Source organism: Glycine soja, chromosome 1, assembly GCF_004193775.1.
Source record: "Glycine soja cultivar W05 chromosome 1, ASM419377v2, whole genome shotgun sequence".
Classification (NCBI taxonomy): Eukaryota; Viridiplantae; Streptophyta; class Magnoliopsida; order Fabales; family Fabaceae; genus Glycine; species Glycine soja.
Window position 1 is genome coordinate 16497706 of NC_041002.1, and position 23900 is coordinate 16521605.

The 23900-nt window shown below is 41.1% G+C and overlaps 1 protein-coding gene across 2 annotated transcripts in view; it reads left to right on the top strand.

Moving 5' to 3' along the window:
• Positions 1 to 23900, top strand: part of LOC114412953 (elongation factor G-2, mitochondrial-like) — a 72934-nt gene that overhangs the window by 16997 nt on the left and 32037 nt on the right. For both annotated transcript variants that reach the window (XM_028377076.1, XM_028377084.1), the window contains exons 2-4: positions 1879 to 2100; positions 2494 to 2615; positions 2707 to 2857. In XM_028377076.1, coding sequence (XP_028232877.1) covers positions 1879 to 2100; positions 2494 to 2615; positions 2707 to 2857 — 495 coding nt within the window. The remainder of the gene's footprint in view (positions 1 to 1878; positions 2101 to 2493; positions 2616 to 2706; positions 2858 to 23900) is intronic.

Below are 23900 nucleotides of genomic sequence, written 5' to 3' on the forward strand. Positions count from 1 at the left end.
AGGAAGAAGCAAATTGACATGCAGGATTACTCATGTCCATTTTGTAGAAATGAGGAAGAGAGCACATCGCATCTGTTTTTTCACTGCAGGAGAATAATTCCAGTTTGGAGAGAATCATTGTCTTGGGTGAATTTGGTGAATGTTTTCCCTTTGCACCCAAGACAACATTTTATTCAGCATGTGTCCTATATCGTGGAAGGAATGGCTGCATCTAGGTGGAAAGGATGGTGGATAGCACTGACTTGGACCATATGGAAACACAGAAATGCTATAGTTTTTTCTAACAGCAGTTTCAATGCAAACAGACTCATGGAGGATGCATTGTTTTTGGTATGGACTTGGATGAAAAACTTAGAGAAGGATTTCACCACTCATTACAATCAGTGGTCTTCAAATCTGTCACAAGGTTTTAGATGTAGTATTCAGTAGGAGGGCAGGGGAATCATTTGTAATAGGGCCTGTTTTGTGCCCCATCCTGGGGTGGAACAAAAAGTGGGCTGATTTCATATAGGTCATAATTGTAATCTTTTATGTACCTTGTTAGTACCTCTGGTACTCATCTAATATAATTATATATTTATTTTGGCTGATAAAAAAAAAACTTAACTGATATTTTAATTACTGTAGTAGGTAGTTAGTCTGTTATCAGTTGATAGTTTAGTCAGTTAGTGCCTAACAGCTTTGTAACATCTTTCAACTAACTTAGGTTAGTTGGCAGTTATCCAACTATATATTCATCCTTGTAATCAGTTTACAGTTGGGTTGAATAATATTGGTTTTCTCAATCTCAATCTCCTCTTCTCTCTCTAATTCTCTAAACTCTTTTACATATATTTGTATTTAATATCATGGCAAGATACTTGGCTGAGTGAGGACTGCAATCTTCAGCAGAAATTTAATCCTCTCTTCACCATTAGTAGACAACAGAACTTTCCTATTTCCCATATGGGAAAGTTTTCTAATAACTTGTGGAGTTGGGACTTCAAGTGGAGAAGGAGACTTTTCGACCATGAATATGAGATGGCAGTTGCATTCATGGAAGAAATCTCTGATATTTCTATCCAGCATCAGGTTCAGGACAAGCTGATTTGGAAAGCTGATGTTAGTGGTGTCTATTCTACTAAATCAGCCTATAGCTTGTTGATGCCTTCTAGCAATCCTCTACCTAGCAAGAGGAATTTCCAGATCCTATGGCATTTGAAAATTCCCCCAAGAGCTGCGGTTTTTTCTTGGAGATTGTTTTGGGATAGACTTCCAACTAGGGGCAACTTGTCCAGAAGAAATATCCCTATTCAGGATACTATGTGCCCTCTTTGTGGATGTCAGCAGGAGGAGGCTGGGCACCTTTTCTTTCATTGCAGTATAACTAGGGGGCTTTGGTGGGAATCTATGGGTTGGATTCACGCTATAGGACCTTTCTCAGCTGATCCTGTCAATCATTTCATCCAATTCTGTGATGGTTTTGGTGTAGGAAGAAATTTTAGTAGATATCTTAGTAGGAGGGCCGGGTGGTGGATTGCCTTATCTATCACAATCTGGCAGCATAGGAATTCTTTGCTGTTTCATGATACTCCTTTTCAACCTCAGAAGGTGATGGATGATGCTTTAATCCTAGCCTGGTCGTGGTTAAAATATGGAGAGAAAGGTTTCAATACAACATTTAACCATTGGTCTGCCAATCTTATGATGGCCTTTGGTTAAATTCTGTTTAGTTGTATTGGGGTCCTGTGATGGGTTTTTTGGGTGCTTTTACTTTTTGGAAGGTCACACTTTTGTGCTTTGTATCAACCTTCAGTACCTCTGGTACTGTTTCAGTTTATTAATAATATATATACTTTTGCCTTCCAAAAAAAAATCATGGGAAATGTGTTGTTGCAGATTAACATTATTGACACGCCTGGTCATGTTGATTTTACCATCGAGGTTGAGAGGGCTTTGCGCGTCCTTGATGGTGCCATTCTCGTTCTTTGTAGTGTTGGTGGGGTGCAAAGTCAGTCCATTACTGTTGATCGGCAAATGAGAAGATATGAAGTTCCAAGACTTGCATTTATCAACAAACTTGATCGGATGGGAGCAGATCCATGGAAAGTTTTAAATCAGGTAAATTTGAGATTTATGGAAGTCATTGTAGACAACAGTTTTATAGTTTGTTTGGCATGTACACAGTTTTGGTTATTCCCCTATCACTGGTCCAGTGGCATTTGAGAAAGTGATTATTTTGAAAAACTTGATTTTGAACCTCCTTCAAAGCTGTATCTTTATAAAAAAACTGGTCACAATTAAAAATAATCTGTGACTCCATTTTTATATGCACAGAGCCTACCATATAAATAATGATTTTGCATTATGCCCCATAAACTATAAAATTTTAGTTTATGATTTAGTGACCTCTATTTATTTTATATTAACCGTGTGCATTTTATAAATTCTCTCAGTCTTATTTTTGAATTAAAATTGTTTCCATTTTGAGACCATTTTTATTTTATTTTTCAGGCTAGATCTAAGCTTCGGCATCATAGTGCTGCAATACAAGTTCCAATAGGTTTGGAAGATGATTTTAAGGGACTGGTTGATCTTGTGCAGTTGAAGGCCTTCTATTTTCATGGTTCAAATGGGTCTGTTTCAAAAACTTCTGCATTGTTTGTTCCTAAGATTAAGTCTCCTCCGGCATTATTGTTTTGCTTACTCTATTGTTTCTTATTGCAGTGAAAATGTTGTTGCTGAAGAAGTTCCTGCTGACATGGAAGCCTTGGTGGAAGAAAAAAGACGTGAACTCATAGAAACCGTGTCAGAGGTTGACGATAAACTTGCTGAAGCTTTTCTTGGTGATGAGACCATATCAGCTGCTGATCTTGAGGTGTGTAGGTAGCAATTATTTGATTCATTGGGTTGCATGCATAATATTTTATTCTACTTGTAAGTTCTATCAATTAGTTTCTTGGCCCGTGGTCTGAAAATATGGAGGACCTTATGGTTTGAGCATCCTAGCTAGGCATCAAGAAAAGAAGGCATAGATCTGTCAGTTTGTGATGGGAGAAAGGAATTATTTTAACAGAAGATCTATTCACACAGTTCCTATTTTCCCTTCATTCATGTATCCATGAAATTATTTGTGTGGTTTCATCTAAAAATCATAAGAATGTTAGTACATTTTATGTTTTAGATTTGTCACTTGCTTTACCCTTAGTTAATAGTTAGAAACATATATTGTTACAGTAAACATAGCAGTACTTTCTCCTTCATCATTAACCATGATAACAGGGCAAGGAAGGATAAGAATCTGTTTTCTTAAGGAAATCAAATTAAAAGGATAAATAGGCACGGAAATACATAATTTAAAGAAAGTGTGGGAAGGGGATTTGGCTTGACTAGTTCTTTGGACTATGGTTTGTGAACCATTAGCTGAAGTGAGCAAAAGCCCCTAGTCTAGACAGGAGGAAAAGGATTTATTACCAAACATACTATCAAAAACCCATATTAGAATTCTAACAGTATCACTTGAAAGATAATAATCTGAATATTATTGTAATTCTGTCTTTCAAAGAGTGAATACAAGACTTATTTATAAGCTGTCAACGACCTAATTAAGGAAAGAAATAAAATGGAACAAAATCTGTACAAATAATAAAAAAATAAAATCTTTACTAATTACAAAATAAAATCTGTGCCAATTATGGAATGCATCACAACACTCCCCCTCAAGCTGGTGAATGTATATCTATCATTCCCAGCTTGCAAGTAAGGTCTTGAAGCTGCTCCGTGGGAAGTCCCTTGGTGAACATATCTGCCAATTGAAGCTTTGAAGGGATGTATTCGGTGGCTATAAGACCACTGTCCAATTTCTCCTTAATGAAATGTCGATCAATCTCTATGTGCTTTGTTCGATCATGTTGAACTGGATTGTGTGCAATTCTGATGGCGGACTTATTATCACAAACCAGTCCCATAGGAGCTTCATGTTTTATTTTGAGGTCATCATGTATGATCTTCATCCATAACAACTCATAAACACCTTGAGCCATAGCTCCGAATTCTGCTTTTGCACTTGATCTTGCAACCACATTTTGCTTTTTACTCCTCCACGTTACTAAATTTCCACCCAAGAACATGCAGTATCCCGTGTTAGATCTCCTATCAACAATTGATGCTGCTTAGTTAGCATCAGTATATACTTTCATGGATAAATTTTTCTCCTTTTTAAACAACAATCCCTTTCCTGGAGAAGACTTCAAGTACTGAATGATCCTATTTACTGCCTGCCAATGTCTCTCTTGGGTCATGCATGAATTGACTAACCACACTAACTGCATAGGCTATATTAGGCCTGGTGTGGGATAAGTAGGTAAGTTTTCCCACAAGTCTCTGGTATTGTGTCTTCTCTACCTTTGGGCTTTCTTCATCATTTCGAATCCTGTGATTTTGCTCTATGGGCGCTCCAGTGGTTTTACAACCCAACTTGCCAACTTCTTTGAGGAGATCAAGTATATATTTTCACTGAGAAATGAAGATACCTTGCCTAGAGTATGCAACCTCTATTTCGAGAAAGTACTTTAGCTTCCCGAGATCCTTCATCTCAAATTGGGCAGCTAACCTCTACCTCAAGGTTTGTTTTTCAAGCTCATCATCGCCTGCAATAATTATATCATCGACATAGACCAAGAGCAAAGTAAGTTTACCTTCTTGGAAGTGTTTTATAAAGAGAGTATGGTCACCTTGGCTTTGCTTGTACCCCTAAGATGCCATAGCTTGAGTGAACCTACCAAACCAAGCACGAGGAGAATGCTTGAGACCATATAGGGCCTTCTTTAGTCTGCAAACTTTATATCCAAGTGGAATCTCCATGTACACTTCTTCTTCCAAGCTTCCATGTAAGAAGGCATTTTTAACATCAAATTGATGCATCTCCCAACCAAAGTGTGTTTAGGAGATGATGATCCTAACTGTATTCATTTTTGCCACTGGAGCGAATGTCTCCTCATAATCGATCCCATTGGTCTAGGTGTATCCCTTTGCAACCAACCTTGCCTTATACCGGTCCAATGTGCCATCAACCTGATATTTAACTGTATATATCCACCTACAACCCACTGTCTTTTTGTCTTTCGGTCTCTCTACAATCTCCCAAGTCTCATTCCTTTCCAATGCACCCATTTCTTCATTCATGGCTCGAACCCAGTTCTCATCCTTTAAGACTTCTTGTATTGATGTAGGGATTCTGATAGAATCAATAGCAGAAATAAAACTCTGGTGCTATAGAGAAAAATTTTTAGTAGACACAAATTGGGATATAGGATATTTGGCACAGGATCTTTTTCCTTTTCTTAAGGCAATTGGCAAATCTTCTAGGTTAGATTCACAAGAGGCATCTAAGGTGTCCTCAAGAGTATGGGTTCTTACCTCCGGTTTGGATGATTGAAGTTGCTGTTGGACCAGGTCAGGTTTTTTTCTTCGTTGGTACTGGTTCTCTAAGCGTCTGTCCTCCTTATGTTGAATTGATGATGATGCTAGTTCAGGGTCTTTGTCATCCTCTGTAGGAGTGGAATCTTGTAACAAGGAAAAACATGACAATTCGGGGATCTCCACTTCTAGACTATTCTCCTCCTGAAGTGGAGGACTAGTGAAGAAACACTCTGTTTCATGAAAAGTGACGTCTTTGGAAACATACACACGACGACTTTGAGGGTGATAACATTTGTACCCTTTTTTGTTCGACGCATAACCTATGAAAACACATTTGATAGTCCAAGGATCTAACTTTTCCCGATGGGGACCATGAACATGAACATAGACAGAACATCCAAAGACATGACTCTGAAGACTAGTCATAATGGGAACAAACGGATAAAATGTGGTCATTAGTTGAGTAGGACTAACACCATTTAAAACATGAGAAGGTAACCTATTTATCAAGTAAGTAGCGGTTAGAACAGCTTCCCCCCAGTAAGACTTAGGAACAGACATTTGGAAGAGTAAAGCTTTGGCAACCTCAAAGAGATGTCAATTTTTCCTTTTTGCAACCCCCGAGGGGTGTCCACGCAAGTTAACTCATGAACAACACCATTATCTTTGAGGAAATTGGAAAGGTTTTGATTCACATACTCTCCCATTATCAAAACGCAATCTTTTAATTGGGCTCCCAAATTGTGTTTGAATTATACGTAAAAGTTTACAAACAATTGGAAAACTTCGGATTTGTCTTTCATGAGAAATATCCAGGTAACCCAAGTGCAGTCATCAATAAAAGAAACAAACTACTTTGCACCGGAAATATTACTGATAGGTGTAGGTCCCCACACATCCGAATGAACAAGATCGAAAGGTTTAAAACTTTTATTAGTACTGGGAAGGAAAGTTGTTCGATGGTGTTTAGCAAACTCACATACATCACAATGAAAAGACTCGACTGACCTTTTTGTAAACATAAAAGGAAATAAAGACTTAAGGACACTAAACAGAGGATGACCCAGATGCTTGTGCTGAAGCTATATTTGGGAGGATGACTAAGATTCTGAACTTGTCTGATGATTGGAAGTGAGAGTCTTTTGTCTGGTACACTCTTTATTGTCCTCATGCTGCAAGTAGTATAACCCGTCCTGCTCTTTAGCAATTCCAATCGTCCTCCCTGTGGCAAGATCTTGGAAAACACAATGGGAGTGGAAAAATGTCACAACACAGTTTAAGTCCTGGGTGATTTTATGAATAGACAAGAGGTTATTAGATAGTTTGGGAACATGGAGCACATTGTTCAAATGAAGGGAAGATTGAATTTGAATGTTACCACAACCAGTAATGGGGGTATGAGAACCATTAGCAACAGTGATGTGTTGGTTACTAGTTAAAAAGGTGTAGGATGAAAAATAGGAAGAGGGAGGTGTCATATGATCAATAGCACCAGAGTCTATAATCTAGATATTTTCAGTACCAGAATCATTAAAGGATAGGAGGCTACAACTCTTACCAGCCATGGTTAGGAGCAAGAGCTAGATGTCTTATTGAAAGGATCCATAAAGGCTCGTAGATGTTCCAATGACGACGGTGGAAAGTGGCTGACGGCGGAGGACGGCATCGAACGGCGACCAATGGTATACGTAGTGGCTAGGCACTGAAACAGTATCAACTACGACAATGAAGGCTGCCCGGAAGAATGCAGAAGCAGAGCCCCTTGGATCGGAGGCTCTGATACCAACTTGAAAGATAATAATCTGAATATTATTGTAATTCAGTCTTTTAAAGAGTGAATACAAGACTTATTTATAAGCTGCCAACGACCTAATTAAGGAAAGAAATAAAATGGAACAAAATCTGTACAAATAATAAAAAAAATCAAATCTGTACTAATTACAGAATAAAATCTGTGCTAATTATGGAATGTATCACAACAGTATCATAAAAATATAAACTTCGTACCCCATTGCCCAGAGGCTCTTCGCTATGCGAAGGTATGGGGGAGGGATGTTGTACGCAGCCTTACCCTTGCATATGCAAAGAGGCTGTTTCCGGATTCGAACCCATGACCAACAAGTCACCAAGGCGCAACTTTACCGCTGCACCAGGGCTCGCCCTCAGTATCATAAAAATATATTGAGAGAAAAAGAGAATCAATTAGAGGGAATGAAAAATGATATTATGCCACTTAGCAGTGTAGTACAGTCTGGTATTTATAGACCAGAAAAGTCTGTCATAACAACTAACTAACTCCGAACTAACTTCTAACTAATTCCCTTTAATTGAGAGTGCAGTTGAATACTGCAACTCTCTGCACATTACTCTAATATTCCCCCTCAAACTCAAGGTGGTTGAGACTTTGAAGAAGCCTCAACAACATTAGTTTGGTCCTCAGAAAAGCAAATCTGGTGGGAGACAGTGGCTTGGTAAGTGCATCTGCCCATTGATCAAGAGCCTGGACATGCTGAACTATAAGCTGCTTGGTCAAAACCTTCACATGAACAAAGAAAAGATCAAGATCCATATGCTTTGTTTTTGCATGGAGGACTAGATTGTGAGCAATGGCAACTGCACTTTGATTGTCACAGGATACAATAGGAGTGCTGAATGGAACTTTTAGTTCAGTTAAGAGTGTCTGAGTCCATGAGATTTTTGCAGTGATCTGAGCTAAGCTACAATATTCTGCCTCAGTGCTGGAGCTGGCAACAACTTGCTGCTTACAGGACCACCAAGATATGAGATGAGGGCCAAAATAAACTGCAGCCACAGAAGTTAATCTTCTGTCATCAACGTGAGATTCCCAGTCAGCATCACAAAGAACTCTAATAGAATAGGATTGACCCAAGATAGCTGGTCTGAGATGAAGACCATGTAAAACAGTTCCCTTTAAGTACCTTAGGATTCTTTTTGCAGCAACCCAGTGAGATTCTAAGGGATTGGCCATGAATTGGCAAACCTTGTTGACTGAATAGCTTAATTCAGGTCTAGTGATAATTAAGTATTGGAAAGCACCTATCACAGATCTGTAGAGAGTGGGGTCAGAAAACAGATCCGAGCCAATTTTGGTGAGTTTGCAGCTGAAAGCCATAGGAGATGAGATAGATTGTGCCTCTGTCATGCAAGTTTTCTGCAGCAAATCTCTAATATATTTACTCTGAGTGAGTAATATAGACTTGTCAGGAAGTGTTTTAACTTCAATTCCAAGAAAATAATCCAAAGAGCCAAGCTGTTTGAGAGAGAATTTGGAATTTAGTTGAGAAGTGAGATGCTGAATTAGAGCATCTCACTTCTCAGGCATTATTAGTTGTCATCAGTAGATGCTGAATTTAGTTGAGAAGTGAGATGCTGAAAATAATCCAAAGAGCCAAGCTGTTTTTTTTTTTTTTTTTTGAAAGGCAAAAGATAATATATATATATATTAAACATAAGAGACACAGCAGCACCAGAAGTACTGCTGGTGAATACATAGATGCAGAGCATCTAAACCTCCCACCAATACAGAATTAAAACAACAAACCCCCCACAAATACAAGAAACCTAAATTAACCAAAGAAGTCTCCAAGATTAGACAACCAAAAGTTAAAGGAAGTGCAGAAGTCTCTGTCCCTAGATTTCAGCCATGACCACAAAAGGAATAAAGCATCCTCCATGACTTTTGATGTTTCAAAACTTTTGCCTTGGAATATGAGGAGATTTCTATTCTTCCATATTGAGCTTGTTAAAGCAATCCACCATCTGTGCCATCTGTTTTGATTCTTCCCAGCACCAAAGCCATCACAGAATTGAGTGTAATGAGCTATTGGAATTGTTGCTAGGGGTCCAACCACTCGCTTCCACCTCATTGATTCCCACCAAAGTCCATTAGTCAATTTACAGTGAAAAAATATATGCCCAGCTTCCTCTTGATGAGATCCACATAAGGGGCAGTGCTGCTCCGGAATGAGGATGTTTCTTCTTAGGAGATTCTGTCTAGTGGGTAATCTATCTTTGATAAGTCTCCAAGCGAAAATCGCAGCTCTTGGAGGAATGTTAAGCCTCCAAAATGTCTTGTAAATATTGGACTGAGGATGATTGCTGTTAGCAGTGATTAGCAATCTATAAGCTGACCTAGTTGAGTATAAACCCGAAGATTCAGCTGTCCAGCTCAAGGTGTCCTTCATATGAGGCTGAATGTGAACATTACTAATGGTTTCCATAAAAGCCACAGCTGCACCCTGTTCATGATCAAATAAGTTTCTTCTCCACTTTAAATCCCAGCACCAATGACCATGGGACATGTTACCCATATTGGAAATAGAACTGGTCTGCTGTTTACTGATGAGAAACAGCTGATTAAACTGCTGTTCAAGGTTTGAAACAGCCCCAAGCCATTTATCCTTCCAGAAGTTGACTATGCTTCCATCCCCTACCTTCCAAACCAGATGTTGATGGATAGGACTAAAATCAGGTTGCTTACTTACTTTTCGAATATCCCTCCACCAATAAGAGTGCCAAGGTCTATCCCTGCCATTATTAAGATCTGCCCAGCCACCATATTTTGAGATAAGAATTCTAGCCCACAACTGATCTTGATTAGAGGCTAAAGCCCATAACCATCTTCCCAACAAGGCAACATTAAAACTAGAGATATCCTTAATCCCGAGACCCCCCAACTCCTTTGGAAGGCAAATATCTTTCCATTTCACCCAGGCGATTTTGGTGAGATCTTGGGAGCCCCCCCACAAAAAATTCCTTTGTAAGGATCTCACTTTATGAGCCACCTTTTGAGGAATTCTAAAAAAAGACAGCAGAAAAATTGGTAGAGCAGTTAGCACTGAATTTATCAGTGTGACCTTCGCTGCCATTGATAGAGCTCTCTGCTTCGACTTAGACAGCTTTGATTCAAATATTTTAATCAAAGGTTCCCACACCAAGCAGCTAGATGACTTAGCCCCTAGAGGAATCCCCAAGAACTGAAAGGGAATCTCCATCTGCCTACACTTGAGAAAGTGAGCTACATCAAGAACCCAATTAGAATCAGCACCAAAAATCCCCACACTGCTCTTGGAAAAATTAATCTTTAACCCAGATGCCATCTCAAAGCCTCTAAGCATTGCCTTCATGACCAACACATTATCCCATGAAGCTTCTCCCACAAAGACAGTATCATCTGCATATTGCAGAATGTTTACTGGCACCTTCTGCTTTCCTACTAAATAGCTGCTGTACAGACCTTTGGATAGAGCTGTCCTCATCATGCCAGTCAATCCTTCTGCCACAATATTGAAAAGAAAAGGAGCTAAGGGGTCCCCTTGCCTCAAACCTCTAGTGGGGACAAACTCATTTGAGGGACTGCCATTTATAAGAATGGATATAGAAGCTGATTGATTGCAAGCCTTGATCCATTTCCTCCAAATTGGGCAAAACCCCATTCTGACCATCATATAATCCAGAAAGCTCCATGAAACAGAGTCATAAGCCTTTGCAAAATCCACCTTAAACACCAAAGCTGGTTTCTTACTTCTTTTAGCTTCCTCTATAACTTCATTGAGAATCAAAGTTCCATGAAGGATGTGTCTATCCTTTATGAAAGCTGTTTGTCTCTCATCAACGAGGCCAGGCAATATTTTTCTTAATCTATTAGCCAATAATTTAGCAATGATCTTATACATACAGCCAATGAGGGAGATGGGCCTATAATCATCAAAAGACTGTGGGTGATTGATTTTAGGAATTAAAGCCAAGAAAGATGCATTACTACCCTTAGGAAAACATCCATTGACATGAAACTCATCAGCAAACCTCCTGAAATCTGGTTTGAAAATCTCCCAAAACTCTTTGATGAAATTAAAATTGAAACCATCCGGCCCAGGGCATTTATCTCCACTACAACTCCACACAGCCTCCCTAAGATCACGATCTGAAAACGGGGCAATCAGCTCCTCCCTCTGAGTGTGAGTAATGGAATTAAACATAACCCCATCCAAGGTAGGTCTGTCATGGTTTTCTTCTGTAAATCTGGCAGAAAAGAAGCTTACAGCTTGATCCTTAATCAGTTTTGGGTTCTGAACCCATGAACCTTCAATGAGCATACCTTGAATTGCATTATAGCGTCTTCTGAAGTTGATAGATTTATGGAAAAAGGCCGTGTTATTATCACCTTCCCTGAGCCATTTGATTCTAGATTTTTGTCTCAAGATTGATTCATGAGCAAAAGAAATCTCCCACAATTCCTGCTGTATAGACTTCATGGTCTGCATTTCATCATCCCCCAAGGGTCTGTCCTGGGCTGAAATATCAATTTGATGTAGCTGCTGCTTCAATTGTTGCATTTTATGTCTAGTAATATCCCCAAACTCGAGACTCCATTTTTTTATGCTGGATTTTAAGACCTTCAATTTATTTTTCAACACAATACTCCCCCATCCAGGTTGCTGATCCCCACACCACACATCCTTGACCAGAGCTTGGTATTGTTTATTTTTAAGCCAGCAATCCATCACCCTAAATGGCTTGGGACCCCAATCCACCATGTCTGTTTTTAGAAGAATTGATAGACTTGTTAGGCCCTTGTTCATAAAGCACTTGATCATCCTAAATGGCAACAAGCCATGATTGTTGAAATGGAGGCTCTTGAACACAGTGGTACATGGCAATTGGTTCCTCTTCCTCTTGGGAAGAAGACAGTTGGTTGTAGATGGGTATATGTTATTAAAGTTGGTCCTAATGGTGAAGTTGATCGTCTTAAGGCTCGATTAGTAGTCAAAGGATATACCTAGATATATGGTGTTGACTATGGTGATACTTTCTCTCCTATGACCAAAATCACTACTATTCAGCTCTTTTGTGCCATGGCTGCTATTAGTCATTGGCCCCTGCATCAGCTGGATATTAAAAAGGCCTTTCTTCATGGTGAACTAGATGAGGAGATTTACATGGAGCATCCTCTTGAGTTTGTTGCTCAGGGGGAATCTGGTCTAGTTTGTAAGCTTCGTTGGTCCCTCTACAGGCTCAAACAATCTCCACGAACATGGTTTGAAAAATTCAGTTATGTTCAGAGTTTTGCGCTGAAACAAAATGAAGCATGTCATTCAATTTTTTATTGCCATACATCTCCTGGAAAATGTGTCTATCTTGTTGTTTATGTTGATGATATAGTCATCACAGGAAATGATAATGCTAAGATTTCCTAACTGAATGAATACTTGTCTAGTCATTTTCAGATTAAAGACCTTGGGAGTCTTAAATACTTTCTTGGTATTGAGGTAGCTCAATCAAATGAAGGTATTGTGGTTTTCCAAAGGAAGTATGCTCTTGATATCATCCACATAGACAAGTAAACTGTGTGAGAGGCAGTCTTGTAAATGAAAAATGAAGGATCACATTTGTTTGCTACAAAACCAAACTGAAGTAATGTGAACTGAAGTCTTTCAAACCATAGTCTAGGAGCCTGTTTGAGGCCATAGAGAGCTCTGTTCAGTTTGCATACTAGAGGCAAGAGATCACTGATTAGTGATAGCTAATGTTAAAATAAGTCTAATGGTTACAGGTTTAACTACTGGAGAGAAAGTTTCAGAAAAATCAAACCAGCTACTTGATTGAAACCTTTTGCCACAATTCTTGCTTTTTACATATTTATAGAGCCATCTGCATTTTCTTTTACTCTAAATACCCATTTGCAGCCAATAGGTTTTCTGTCTGGAGTTGAAGAAACTAGATCGCAAGTATGATTTTTTATTAAGGCATCATACTCCTGCTGCATAGCTGAAAGCCAATTAGGATCTTGCAAAGCTTGTTTAACAGACTTGGGATCACAATGAGCTAGCAGAAAGTCGATTATACTCGATATAATTCGACATCCGACGTTATCCTAGACATACCACTGTCGGGCCAGCATTGGCTCAAGGAGGCATGGGTAGGCAGGTTGAAAAACCCAGCAGGTTTTGATAGCATAGAAGACGACATATGGTGGGATAACGGACAAAACATAACACCAAAGTACATTGGCGACGACATGGTTCTGCTCCTCGGCCTCAGTGAAGAGAAAGCAAAAAGAATGCTGATTGAAGAAGACGAAGGATTGGATGACTTATTCTATTCCATCGAGAAGTGGAATCCAAAACTTTGCCCTGGATTTAGAATGACTTGGTTACAATGTTGGGGTATACCTTTGGTAGTGTTGGATATCCTTGTATTTTATCTATATTAGGTAGCTTTGTTAGTAAGCTTGTTCAGAAGGGCAGCAGTGAGTTGTCACTGTCACTGCCCTTCTCTCTTCATCTTGTACTCTATATATATGTCTTTTTTTGAAATGAATAAAGCTGTGAGAGAAAGGAGGGAATTTCCCTTCAGTTTCAAGTTGGTATCAGAGCAGGTTCCGACCGTCGTCCTCCGCCGCCGGCCGCGGTCATCTCTGGCGGATTTTTCCGGCGAGACCAGGGTTCGGATCACCTCGAAAAGTGCGATCCACCCCTGGAACTTGCGCCGCCGTCGGAAGCCCCACGCGCCGCTTCTTCCTCGCGCGCTTTCCGGCGCGTGCAGCTCACGCGCCGCCGTGCCGGCGTCGGAAGCTGCCCCTTCCGGTCTCGGCAGCTTCGTTGTCGCCTCCTGGGTGCGTTTCAGGTCAGCTCTTGTGTGTTTTCCTCTCTTGTGTGTTAGGGTTTGCTGTTTGGCTCTGAAATGGCCCTCCTCTGGACCTGTTTTTTCATTCTCCGGGACCCCAACCATCACCACTGCAAAGCTTAACTGGAAAAACTACCCTTCGTGGTCTGCTTCCGTGGAGTTGTGGTTCCTTGGTCAAGGACACCATGACCACTTGGAGAAAACCTCAGATTCTGTTTCAGATGATAAAAGATCTGAATGGGAGAAGCTTGATTATCAACTGTGTGTCGTGTTATGGCAATCAGTTGAGCCGGATATCTTGGAAATCCTTCAATCATTTAAATCATGTCGTTCCTTTTGGAAGAAAGCCCAAGAAATCTTTGTCAATGATATCCAAAGTTTGTTTGATGCAACCATGAAAGTTATAGCCCTCAAGCAAACCAGTCATGACATGATCGCTCATGTGGGTAAGGCTCGAGCTGCCGTGGAAGAACTGAGAAAGTTCCTTGTAGCTGATTCATTAGAAGAAAACTTGACAAGTTCTACATGGTTCTTATTTTGAGAAGCTTGCATTCAGACTTTGATCATGTGCGTGATCAAGTACTTGCTGGAGACCAGATTCCATCGATGGATTCCCTCATCACTAGGCTTCTCCGCGTGCCTCATTTATTGAAGGATGAGAATCCTACTGATGGAGTGGAGACGTCAGCCATGGTTGCGTCTCGAGGAAGAGGAAGTAGCCGCAACAACAGAGGAGGTCGCAGTGGAAGGGGTGGACGTCCTCATTGCACTTATTGCAAGAGGATGGGTCACACCCTAGAGAATTGTTATTCGTTGCATGGGTTCCCCAACAAGGTCGCACAGGTCTCTCGTTCAGAGAAAGCAAAGTCTAGATTTTCTGATGAGGAGTATCAGGAGTATTTGAAGCTTAAATCCGAGAAACCCAGCAACCAAGCTCAATCCTCATCTGTACCATGTGTTTCAACAGCCTGTATCTCTCAATCCATTGAAGGTTCTAGTCCTTGGATACTCGACTCAGGTGCCTCTGATCATATTTCTGGTAACAAATCCTCCTTTTCATCCTTCTCTTTTCCAAAAATTCCTCACCACGTTACTGTAGCCAATGGTTCCAAGGTTGTGTCTCAAGGAAGTGGTCAAGTTTCATTATCTCCTTCTCTGAAATTGAATTCTGTGTTATTCATTCCTCAGTGTCCCTATAATTTAATTTCATTAAGTCAGTTAACGCGTTCGTTAAATTGTTCAGTAACCTTTACAGCTAATTCGTTTGTTATTCAGGAACATGGGACGGGGCGACTGATTGGAGAAGGACATGAATCACGAGGACTTTACTACTTGGAATCCAGTCCACCTGGGGCTTGTTTTGCAATCTCAAAGCCCAAACTTTTGCATGATCGTCTAGGTCACCCAAGTTTACCAAAATTGAAGATGATGGTTCCTAGTCTCAAGAATCTTCGAGTCTTAGATTGTGAATCTTGTCAACTAGGAAAACATGTCAGGTCGTCATTTCCTCAAACTGTACAAAGATGTAACTCGGCTTTCTCTACCATTCATTCTGACATTTGGGGACCAAGTCGTGTTACATCTTTTGGTTTTCGATATTTTGTAACCTTCATTGATGAATTCTCCAGATGTACTTGGATTTATTTAATGAAAGACAGATCTGAACTTTTGCCTATATTCGTGTCTTTTTATCATGAAATTGAGAATCAATTTGGAAAAACAATTAAAATTTTCAGGAGTGACAATGCTAAAGAATATTTCTCTCATGATCTTTCTTCTTTTTTGTCTTCCAAGGGTATTTTACATCAGTCTTCATGTCCTCACACACCACAACAAAATGGCATAGCAGAAAGGAAGAATCGTCATCTTCTTGAAACTGCACGCTCCCTAATGTTAAATTCAAATGTTCCTACATATCATTGGGGAGATGCAGTGCTTACTGCTTGTTTCCTAATCAATAGGATGCCCTCTTCTTCTCTTGAAAACCAAATCCCTCACTCAATCGTCTTCCCTCATGATTCACTATTTCATGTCTCTCCTAAAGTGTTTGGTTGTACTTGTTTTGTCCATGATTTGTCTCATGGTTTAGACAAACTCTCTGCTAGGTCAGTTAAATGCGTCTTCTTGGGTTATTCTCGTCTTCAAAAAGGTTACAAATGTTATTCTCCAACCATGAGAAGATACTACATGTCTGCAGATGTAACTTTCTTTGAAGACACACCATTCTTCTCACCTTCCGAACACCATTCTTCATCTCTTCAGGAAGTTCTCCCTATTCCTTTTCCTTATCCTCTAGATGACTCCGATCAAAATGTCATTGTTGGTCCCTCTTCCTCAACGGATTCACCTGAAGTTGTATCTTCACCTTTGATTACAAATCAACCCAGGACAACGCAGATTGGATTTACAGTACCTGAAGCTTCTCCCCGTGGTTCTCGTTCTTCTTCAGCCAGTCCTCCACTCATGGCTCCTTCCACCTCTTCTCATTCTGACACACATTGGCCCATTGCCATCAGGAAAGGTATTCGCTCTACTCGTAATCCTCATCCTATTTTTAATTTCTTAAGTTACCATCGTTTGTCTCCTTCATATAGTTCCTTTGTTTTCTCATTGGCCTCCATTACTATTCCTTCCACTGTCCGTGAGGCACTTGATCATCTTGGCTGGAGACAAGCTATGATTGATGAGATGCAGGCTCTTAAAGATAATGGTACTTGGGAGCTTGTTCCTCTTCCTCCTGGTAAGACCACTGTGGGTTGTAGATGGGTCTACATTGTTAAAGTTGGGCCCAATGGTAAGGTTGATCGGCTTAAGGCTCGCTTGGTGGCTAAGGGCTACACACAGGTATATGGCATTGATTACTGTGACACTTTCTCTCCTGTCGCCAAACTCACCACTGTTCGTCTGTTTCTTGCTATGGCTGCTATCCGTCACTGGCCCCTCAATCAGCTTGATATTAAGAATGCCTTTCTCCATGGTGATCTTGAGGAGGATATTTATATGGAGCAACCTCCTGGGTTTGTTGCTCAGGGGGAGTATGGTCTTGTTTGTAAGCTTCACCGATCTCTCTATGGGTTGAAGCAATCTCCTCGCGCTTGGTTTGATAAATTTAGTCATGTTGTCCGCATGTTTGGACTGAAATGAAGTGAAGCTGATCATTCTGTATTTTATTGTCATACATCCCCTGAAAAATGTGTTTATCTAATTGTCTATGTTGATGATATAGTGATTACAGGGAATGATACTACTAAGATCACCTAGCTAAAAGAACACTTATTCAGTCATTTTCAGACCAAAGATTTGGGTCCTTTGAAGTATTTCCTTGGTATTGAAGTAGCTCAATCAGGAGATGGTGTTGTGATCTCTCAGAGAAAGTATGCTCTTGACATTTTAGAAGAAACAGGTATGCAGAATTGTAGACCTGTTGAAAGTGCTATGGATCCAAACCTGAAGCTCATGGCAGATCAAAGTGAAGTTTATCCTGATCCCGAGAGATATCGGAGGCTTGTGGGAAAACTCATTTACCTTACCATTACCTGACCTGATATCTCCTTTGCTGTGGGAGTGGTTAGCCAGTTTATGCAGAATCCTCATTTGGGCCATTGGAATGCTATCATGCGTATTCTGAGATATGTTAAAAAAGCTCCTGGTCAAGGGTTATTGTATGAAGACAAGGGTAATACACAACTATCGGGATATTGTGATGCTGATTGGGCTGGTTGTCCCATGGATAGAAGGTCTACATCAGGCTATTGTGTCTTCATTGGAGGAAATCTTATTTCTTGGAAAAGCAAGAAACAGACAGTTGCCACTTGGTCCAGTGCAGAAGCTGAATATCGATCTATGGCTATGGTTACTTGTGAGCTCATGTGGATTAAACAGTTTCTGCAGGAATTGAGGTTTTGTGAAGAGCTGTCAATGAAGTTGTATTGTGATAATCAGGCTGCTCTTCATATTGCCTCAAATCCAGTTTTTCATGAAAGAACTAAGCACATAGAGATTGATTGTCATTTCATTCGAGAGAAGCTTCTGTCCAAGGAGATTGTCACTGAGTTCATTGGTTCTAATGATCAGCCAGCAGATATTTTGACTAAGTCCTTAAGAGGACCTAAAATTCAGATTGTATGTTCCAAGCTTGGTGCATATGATTTATATGCTCCAGCTTGAGGGGGAGTGTTGGATATCCTTGTATTTTATCAATATTAGGCAGCTTTGTTAGTATGCTTGTTCAGAAGGGCAGCAGTGAGTTGTCACTGTCACTGCCCTTCTCTCTCCATCTTGTACTCCATATATATCTCTTTTTTTGAAATGAATAAAGCTGTGAGAGAAAGGAGGGAATTTCCTCTTCAGTTTCAAGTGGTAGCATGGGACATGCATCATATCAAAAAGATACTCTCTGGTATCGGTGAGGTGGTTGATGCTGACGAGGCTAGATGTCGCACGGATCCTAATCAAAACGTCATGGAAGCCATTGATACAACATACTGTGAATGTTCAAATACAGGGGGAGACATTCTCGATGCAAGTAGCGGAGGAATGTAGGCCTCCAGGAGCTAGGTGGCAGCAACGGCAAAGGGATGATTACAGCTTATCCCAAGAAATTATCTCTGAAGATGAAGAAGACATATTGCCGCCTGGAGGAGTGTCACCGGCGTGGAGGCACACTTGTCGAGCTTCGGACAAGGTGGAAGATAGAGGAGCAGCGGGCGGAGATACAAGTTCAGAGGAAGAAGGAAGCCAGGTCGACCTCATGGCGGCCGTAACGGAACGCGACGCTACTCATGGAGGAGGTGGTATCGCGCCAGTAAAATTCCAAGGAGAGTTTCGTACCATACCAGACACTGCCGACGTCATAGCAGTGGTCTCTGGCGGAAAGGACCCGACGGCGCGCAACGACGGCAGAGGGTTATTCTTGGAAGCAAATCGGTCCCAACAACCGTCACCGGTAGCGGAAGTTCCAGGCCTCAGCAGCGGATGTACCGGGCAAACCATCGGACCCGACCCAAAGGGCAAAGCTATTGTCCAATGGGTCGTCAAAACCTCGGACACTGTGCAGACCTCCAAACAGCACATGCAGAGGTGTAACTCAGCAGAGGTAGAGGAGCTGGTAGCAGAGAAGCACAAAAATGGAGATGAAAGGGACTTCGGGAAGCGCATCAGCTCTGTCATCCGAGACAGCTTTCATCAAAACGGAAATGGCAAGGGGACAGCAAACGTTGAAGATGAAGGAGAAATGAATGAGGCTGACCTGAGCAATTTTAAATTAAACAAACCCTTGGCACGTGACAAGGAGGATATAGGCCTAATGGATTTGGGCTGCGCTATTAACACCCCCTCAAAGGCAGTTTCTCCACTCAAAAAATGCCCAACTTCATCACAATCACCTCTAAGCACTTCATGGCTGGTATATTCACGTAAAAGGGGTATAAAAAGCAGAAAAGCCCATAAAGCTGGGGTCACCCCGGAACCAGCTAGCTTAAACCCGATGCACCATGGCACTGACCAAAATCTGCAGATTCAGGACAGTAGCGGACCAGCTGATCAACAAACACAATCAGAGCAGTCCCCATCACTCAAAGAATCTGAAAATCACAACCAAACACAAAATCAGGATCTCCATGCAGAAAATATATGGAACACGATCACCGAACTGGGGTTGACAACAGGCCCTTCACACAGGAATTTTGTTCAACAGCTAATAGATATGGAAGATAGAGATGTAGAAGAGGCGGCCAGGATGGGAGTCACGACACAGACCCCATGAACATCATCTCATACAACATAAGGGGGTTAGGGAGGGGAATTAAATGGCCGGCAATCAGGAGGCTGGTCAATGAGAATCATATTGATCTGTTGTGCATTCAAGAAACAAAAATGGAGAATATTAATAAATCCTTATGCCATGCCCTATGGGGCAATTCTGAATTCAGTTGGGAGTCATATCCAGCAGCCAATTCTGCTGGTGGAATTCTCTGTGTCTGGAATGAGAAATCTCTTAAGGTGGAGAGCAGATTTGTCGGAGCCGGATTCATATTGCTGTCTGGAAAATGGGGCCAAGAGTCGCAAACTATTCATGTTGTTAACATCTACTTACCATGCAATATTCAAGAAAAAAGGGTCTTGTGGGACAATGTCTCTCAGTTGAAAAACCAAATCCCGGGCGGATATTGGTGTATCTTAGGGGACTTTAACAGTGTCAGATCACCTGTAGAGAGAATAGGATCCTCTCAAAGGGGGTCGGTGGATGGCAGCATTGCAGAATTTAATAATTGGATCGAGGAGCTGGAGGTAGAAGAAGCGCCTTGGGTGGGAAAGAGGTTCACTTGGTTCAGACCAAATGACTCGGCTAAAAGCAGGCTGGATAGATTCCTGGTTTCTCCCGAATGGCTTGCTAAATGGCCTGGGTCCGTTCAATCTGCATTGGTCAGGAATTTCTCAGATCATTGCCCTGTCTTACTCAGATCTAAAAACGTCGATTGGGGCCCAAAACCATTCAGAATTCTAGACTGCTGGCTATCCGATAAATCCTTCAAGAAAGTCGTTATTGATAGCTGGTCGGCTAATCCTCAGAGTGGGTGGGGAGGATACGCGATAAAAGAGAAAATTAAAGCTCTCAAGCAGAAGATAAAGATTTGGAACAAAGAACATTATGGAGACTTCTTCAGCAAATTTAAGAAGATAGAGGGAGAATTGAACTTATTGGAAGAAACAACAGCAGACAGGCAATTAGATGACAATGAACGGGCACTTAGAAAACAGCTTCAACAGCAATTATGGGAGACCGCTCAATCTCACGAGTCATTATTGAGACAAAAGGCCAGATCCAGGTGGATTAAGGAAGGAGACTGTAACTCGAGATATTTCCACTTGTTGATAAATTCCAGGCGGAGATCCAATGGTCTAAATGGAGTGTTGGTGGATGGTGTGTGGAAGGATGAGCCGGCAGCAGTTAAAGAGGAAGTTAAGAGGTTCTTTTCTCGGAGATTCCAGGAAGCTGATTATGATAGGCCAAAACTAGACGGAATTATTTTCAAAACCATCACCTCTCAACAGAATGACTTGCTAACAGAGCGATTTCAAGAGGAGGAGATAAAAAGGGCCGTGTGGAGCTGCGGAAGCGATAAAAGCCCAGGCCCGGATGGGCTTAACTTGAAATTCATCAAGCAATTCTAGGATGTCATCAAACCAGACTTTCTCAGATTCTTTGATAAGTTCCATGTTAACGGAATCATCCCGAGAGGTTTAAATGCGTCTTTTATAGCCCTAATCCCGAAGGTATCGGACCCTCAGGTGCTGAATGATTACAGGCCTATCTCACTAATAGGCTGCACTTACAAGATTCTTGCTAAGGTGCTGGCCAACAGGCTGAAGAAGGTAATGAATGGCATCATCAACGAACGACAATCAGCATTCATAGAAGGCAGACACATGCTCCACAGCGTATTGATTGCAAACGAGGTAGTCGAAGAGGCTAAAAGATGCCAAAAACCTTGCATTGTATTCAAGGTTGACTACGAGAAGGCATTTGATTCGGTGTCTTGGGAGTTCTTGAGTTATATGATGGGGAGATTGGCCTTTGGCTCGAGGTGGATTCAATGGATACTCGCATGTCTAAAATCATCTTCGATTTCGGTCTTGGTAAATGGAAGTCCTTCATCTGAGTTCTTACCACAGAAAGGGTTCAGGCAAGGAGACCCATTATCACCTCTCCTATTCAACATTGTAGCCGAGGGATTGAGTGGATTAATGTCAAAAGCTATTGACAGAGGGCTTTACAGGGGATTTTTAGTGGGTTCAAAAAAAGTTGAAGTTAGCCTGCTCCAGTATGCAGACGATACTATATTCTTGGGAGAGGCAACTATGGAGAATGTAAGAGCTATCAAAGCAATGCTTCATGCTTTTGAGCTAGTATCGGGGCTAAAGATAAATTTTGCCAAAAGTAGTTGCGGGGCCTTTGGTGTGTCGGACCGGTGGACTCATGATGCTTCCAATTACCTCAAATGTAGCTTGATGTCTTTCCCGTTCTCATATCTAGGCATTCCTATTGGAGCCAATCCCAGAAGATGTCAGACTTGGGAACCTATAATCACTAAATGCGAGAGAACCTTAGCGAGATGGAAACAAAGACATTTGTCTTTTGGGGGGAGAGTGACTCTCATAAATTCAGTGTTAACATCCATCCCCATCTATTTTTTCTCTTTTTTCAGGGTACCCAGACGGGTGGCTGACAAGCTACTTAAATTACAGAGGAATTTCCTATGGGGTGGTACGTGTTAGGGTATTGAATATCCCTAACAGCAGAGAAAACAGGAGAAACAGAAAATAGAAGAATATACGGAAAATACTAGGAGCAAACTGAATTTATTCAAGAAGGAAACCTTCTTCCAAGGGAAAACCCTTTACAATTTCTAATTCTTCTCTCCCCCCTCCTCTAATGAGAATACTCTTATTTATAATATCCTAATCCAACTAATTGATAAAGATAGAATAATAAAGATTAGATGATAGAATAATAAAGATAAAGATAGAATAATAAAGATAGATGGCCCTAAAGATTAAACTAATAACTAATTCGATCCTATCTCCCGTGTAGGGGCTTTCTTCCTTCTAGAATAGACCCTCTAGATAACTGGTCTCTCTTGAGATCTAACAATACTCCCCTCCAAAGAATGAACCTTGTCCTCAAGGTTAAATTCAGGAAATAGATTCTGAATCACATCCACATTCTCCCAAGTTGCCTCTTCCTCAGATTTGCCATGCCAACGAATCAAAACTTGACGTTCGACTTCATGCTGTTTTTGAACTTCTCTGATCTTCAAAATTTGAACTGGAAAGTATAGTTCAGCCTGATGTTCCAAGTCAGGGGGTAATTCTTCTTGTGCTTGATGATTTTCGAGGGCTCTTTTCAATTGTGAAACATGGAACACGGTGTATTCGTGCCTCCGAAGGAAGCTGTAATTGAAAAGCTACTGCCCCAACCTGTCTAACTACCAAATACGGACCGTAGAACCTAGCTGTTAATTTGGGATGCAATCGCGGAGGCATTGATCCTTGGCAATGTGGTCTGATTTTTAGATAAACCCAATCGCTGCTATATACTAAGATGCCATCAAAGAAGACCAACACAAATTTCCGTAGAAAGGGCTGCAACACAGAATTCATAGCTCGTTGGAAAGTGGCAGGGGCGTTGGTGAGGCCAAAAGGCATCACAAGGGACTCATAATGACCTTGATGAGTCCGAAAGGCTGTTTTGGGAACGTCTTCTTCACTCATTCGAATTTGGTGATAGCCCGACTTCAAATCGATTTTGGAAAAGTATGCAGCCCCAAATAGTTCGTCCAGTAATTCTTCGATAACAGGAATGGGAAACTTGTCCGGAATTGTCACTTTATTCAGTGCTCTATAGTCAATACAGAACCGCCAACTGCCATCTTTCTTTTTTGCTAAAATTACCGGGCTAGAATACGGGCTATTACTGGGCCGGATTATGCCTTCCTGTAACATTTCTACAACCTGTTTCTCGATCTCATTCTTCTGTAAGTGTGGATATCGATGAGGACGGACATTTATAGGACCCGTCCCATCTTTGAGGACAATCTTGTGATCTACAAGTCTGTTCGGAGGTAAGCTTATGGGTTTGGAAAAAACCGCTTGAAAACACTCTGTCACATGTTGTAATTGGGTCAACTGAAGATGGTCAAGTTTTTGCTCCTCACCTTGAGTTGCTCCCTCTTGATCTCGGAGCAGGTCTGAATAGAAAAGTATCATGGCAGCAGCCTCAACATCTGAAGCCCTCCCAAAGACCTTCGCTGAAAATCCCTTCTTCTGCATGCTATAGTCTCCCTTGATTTGGG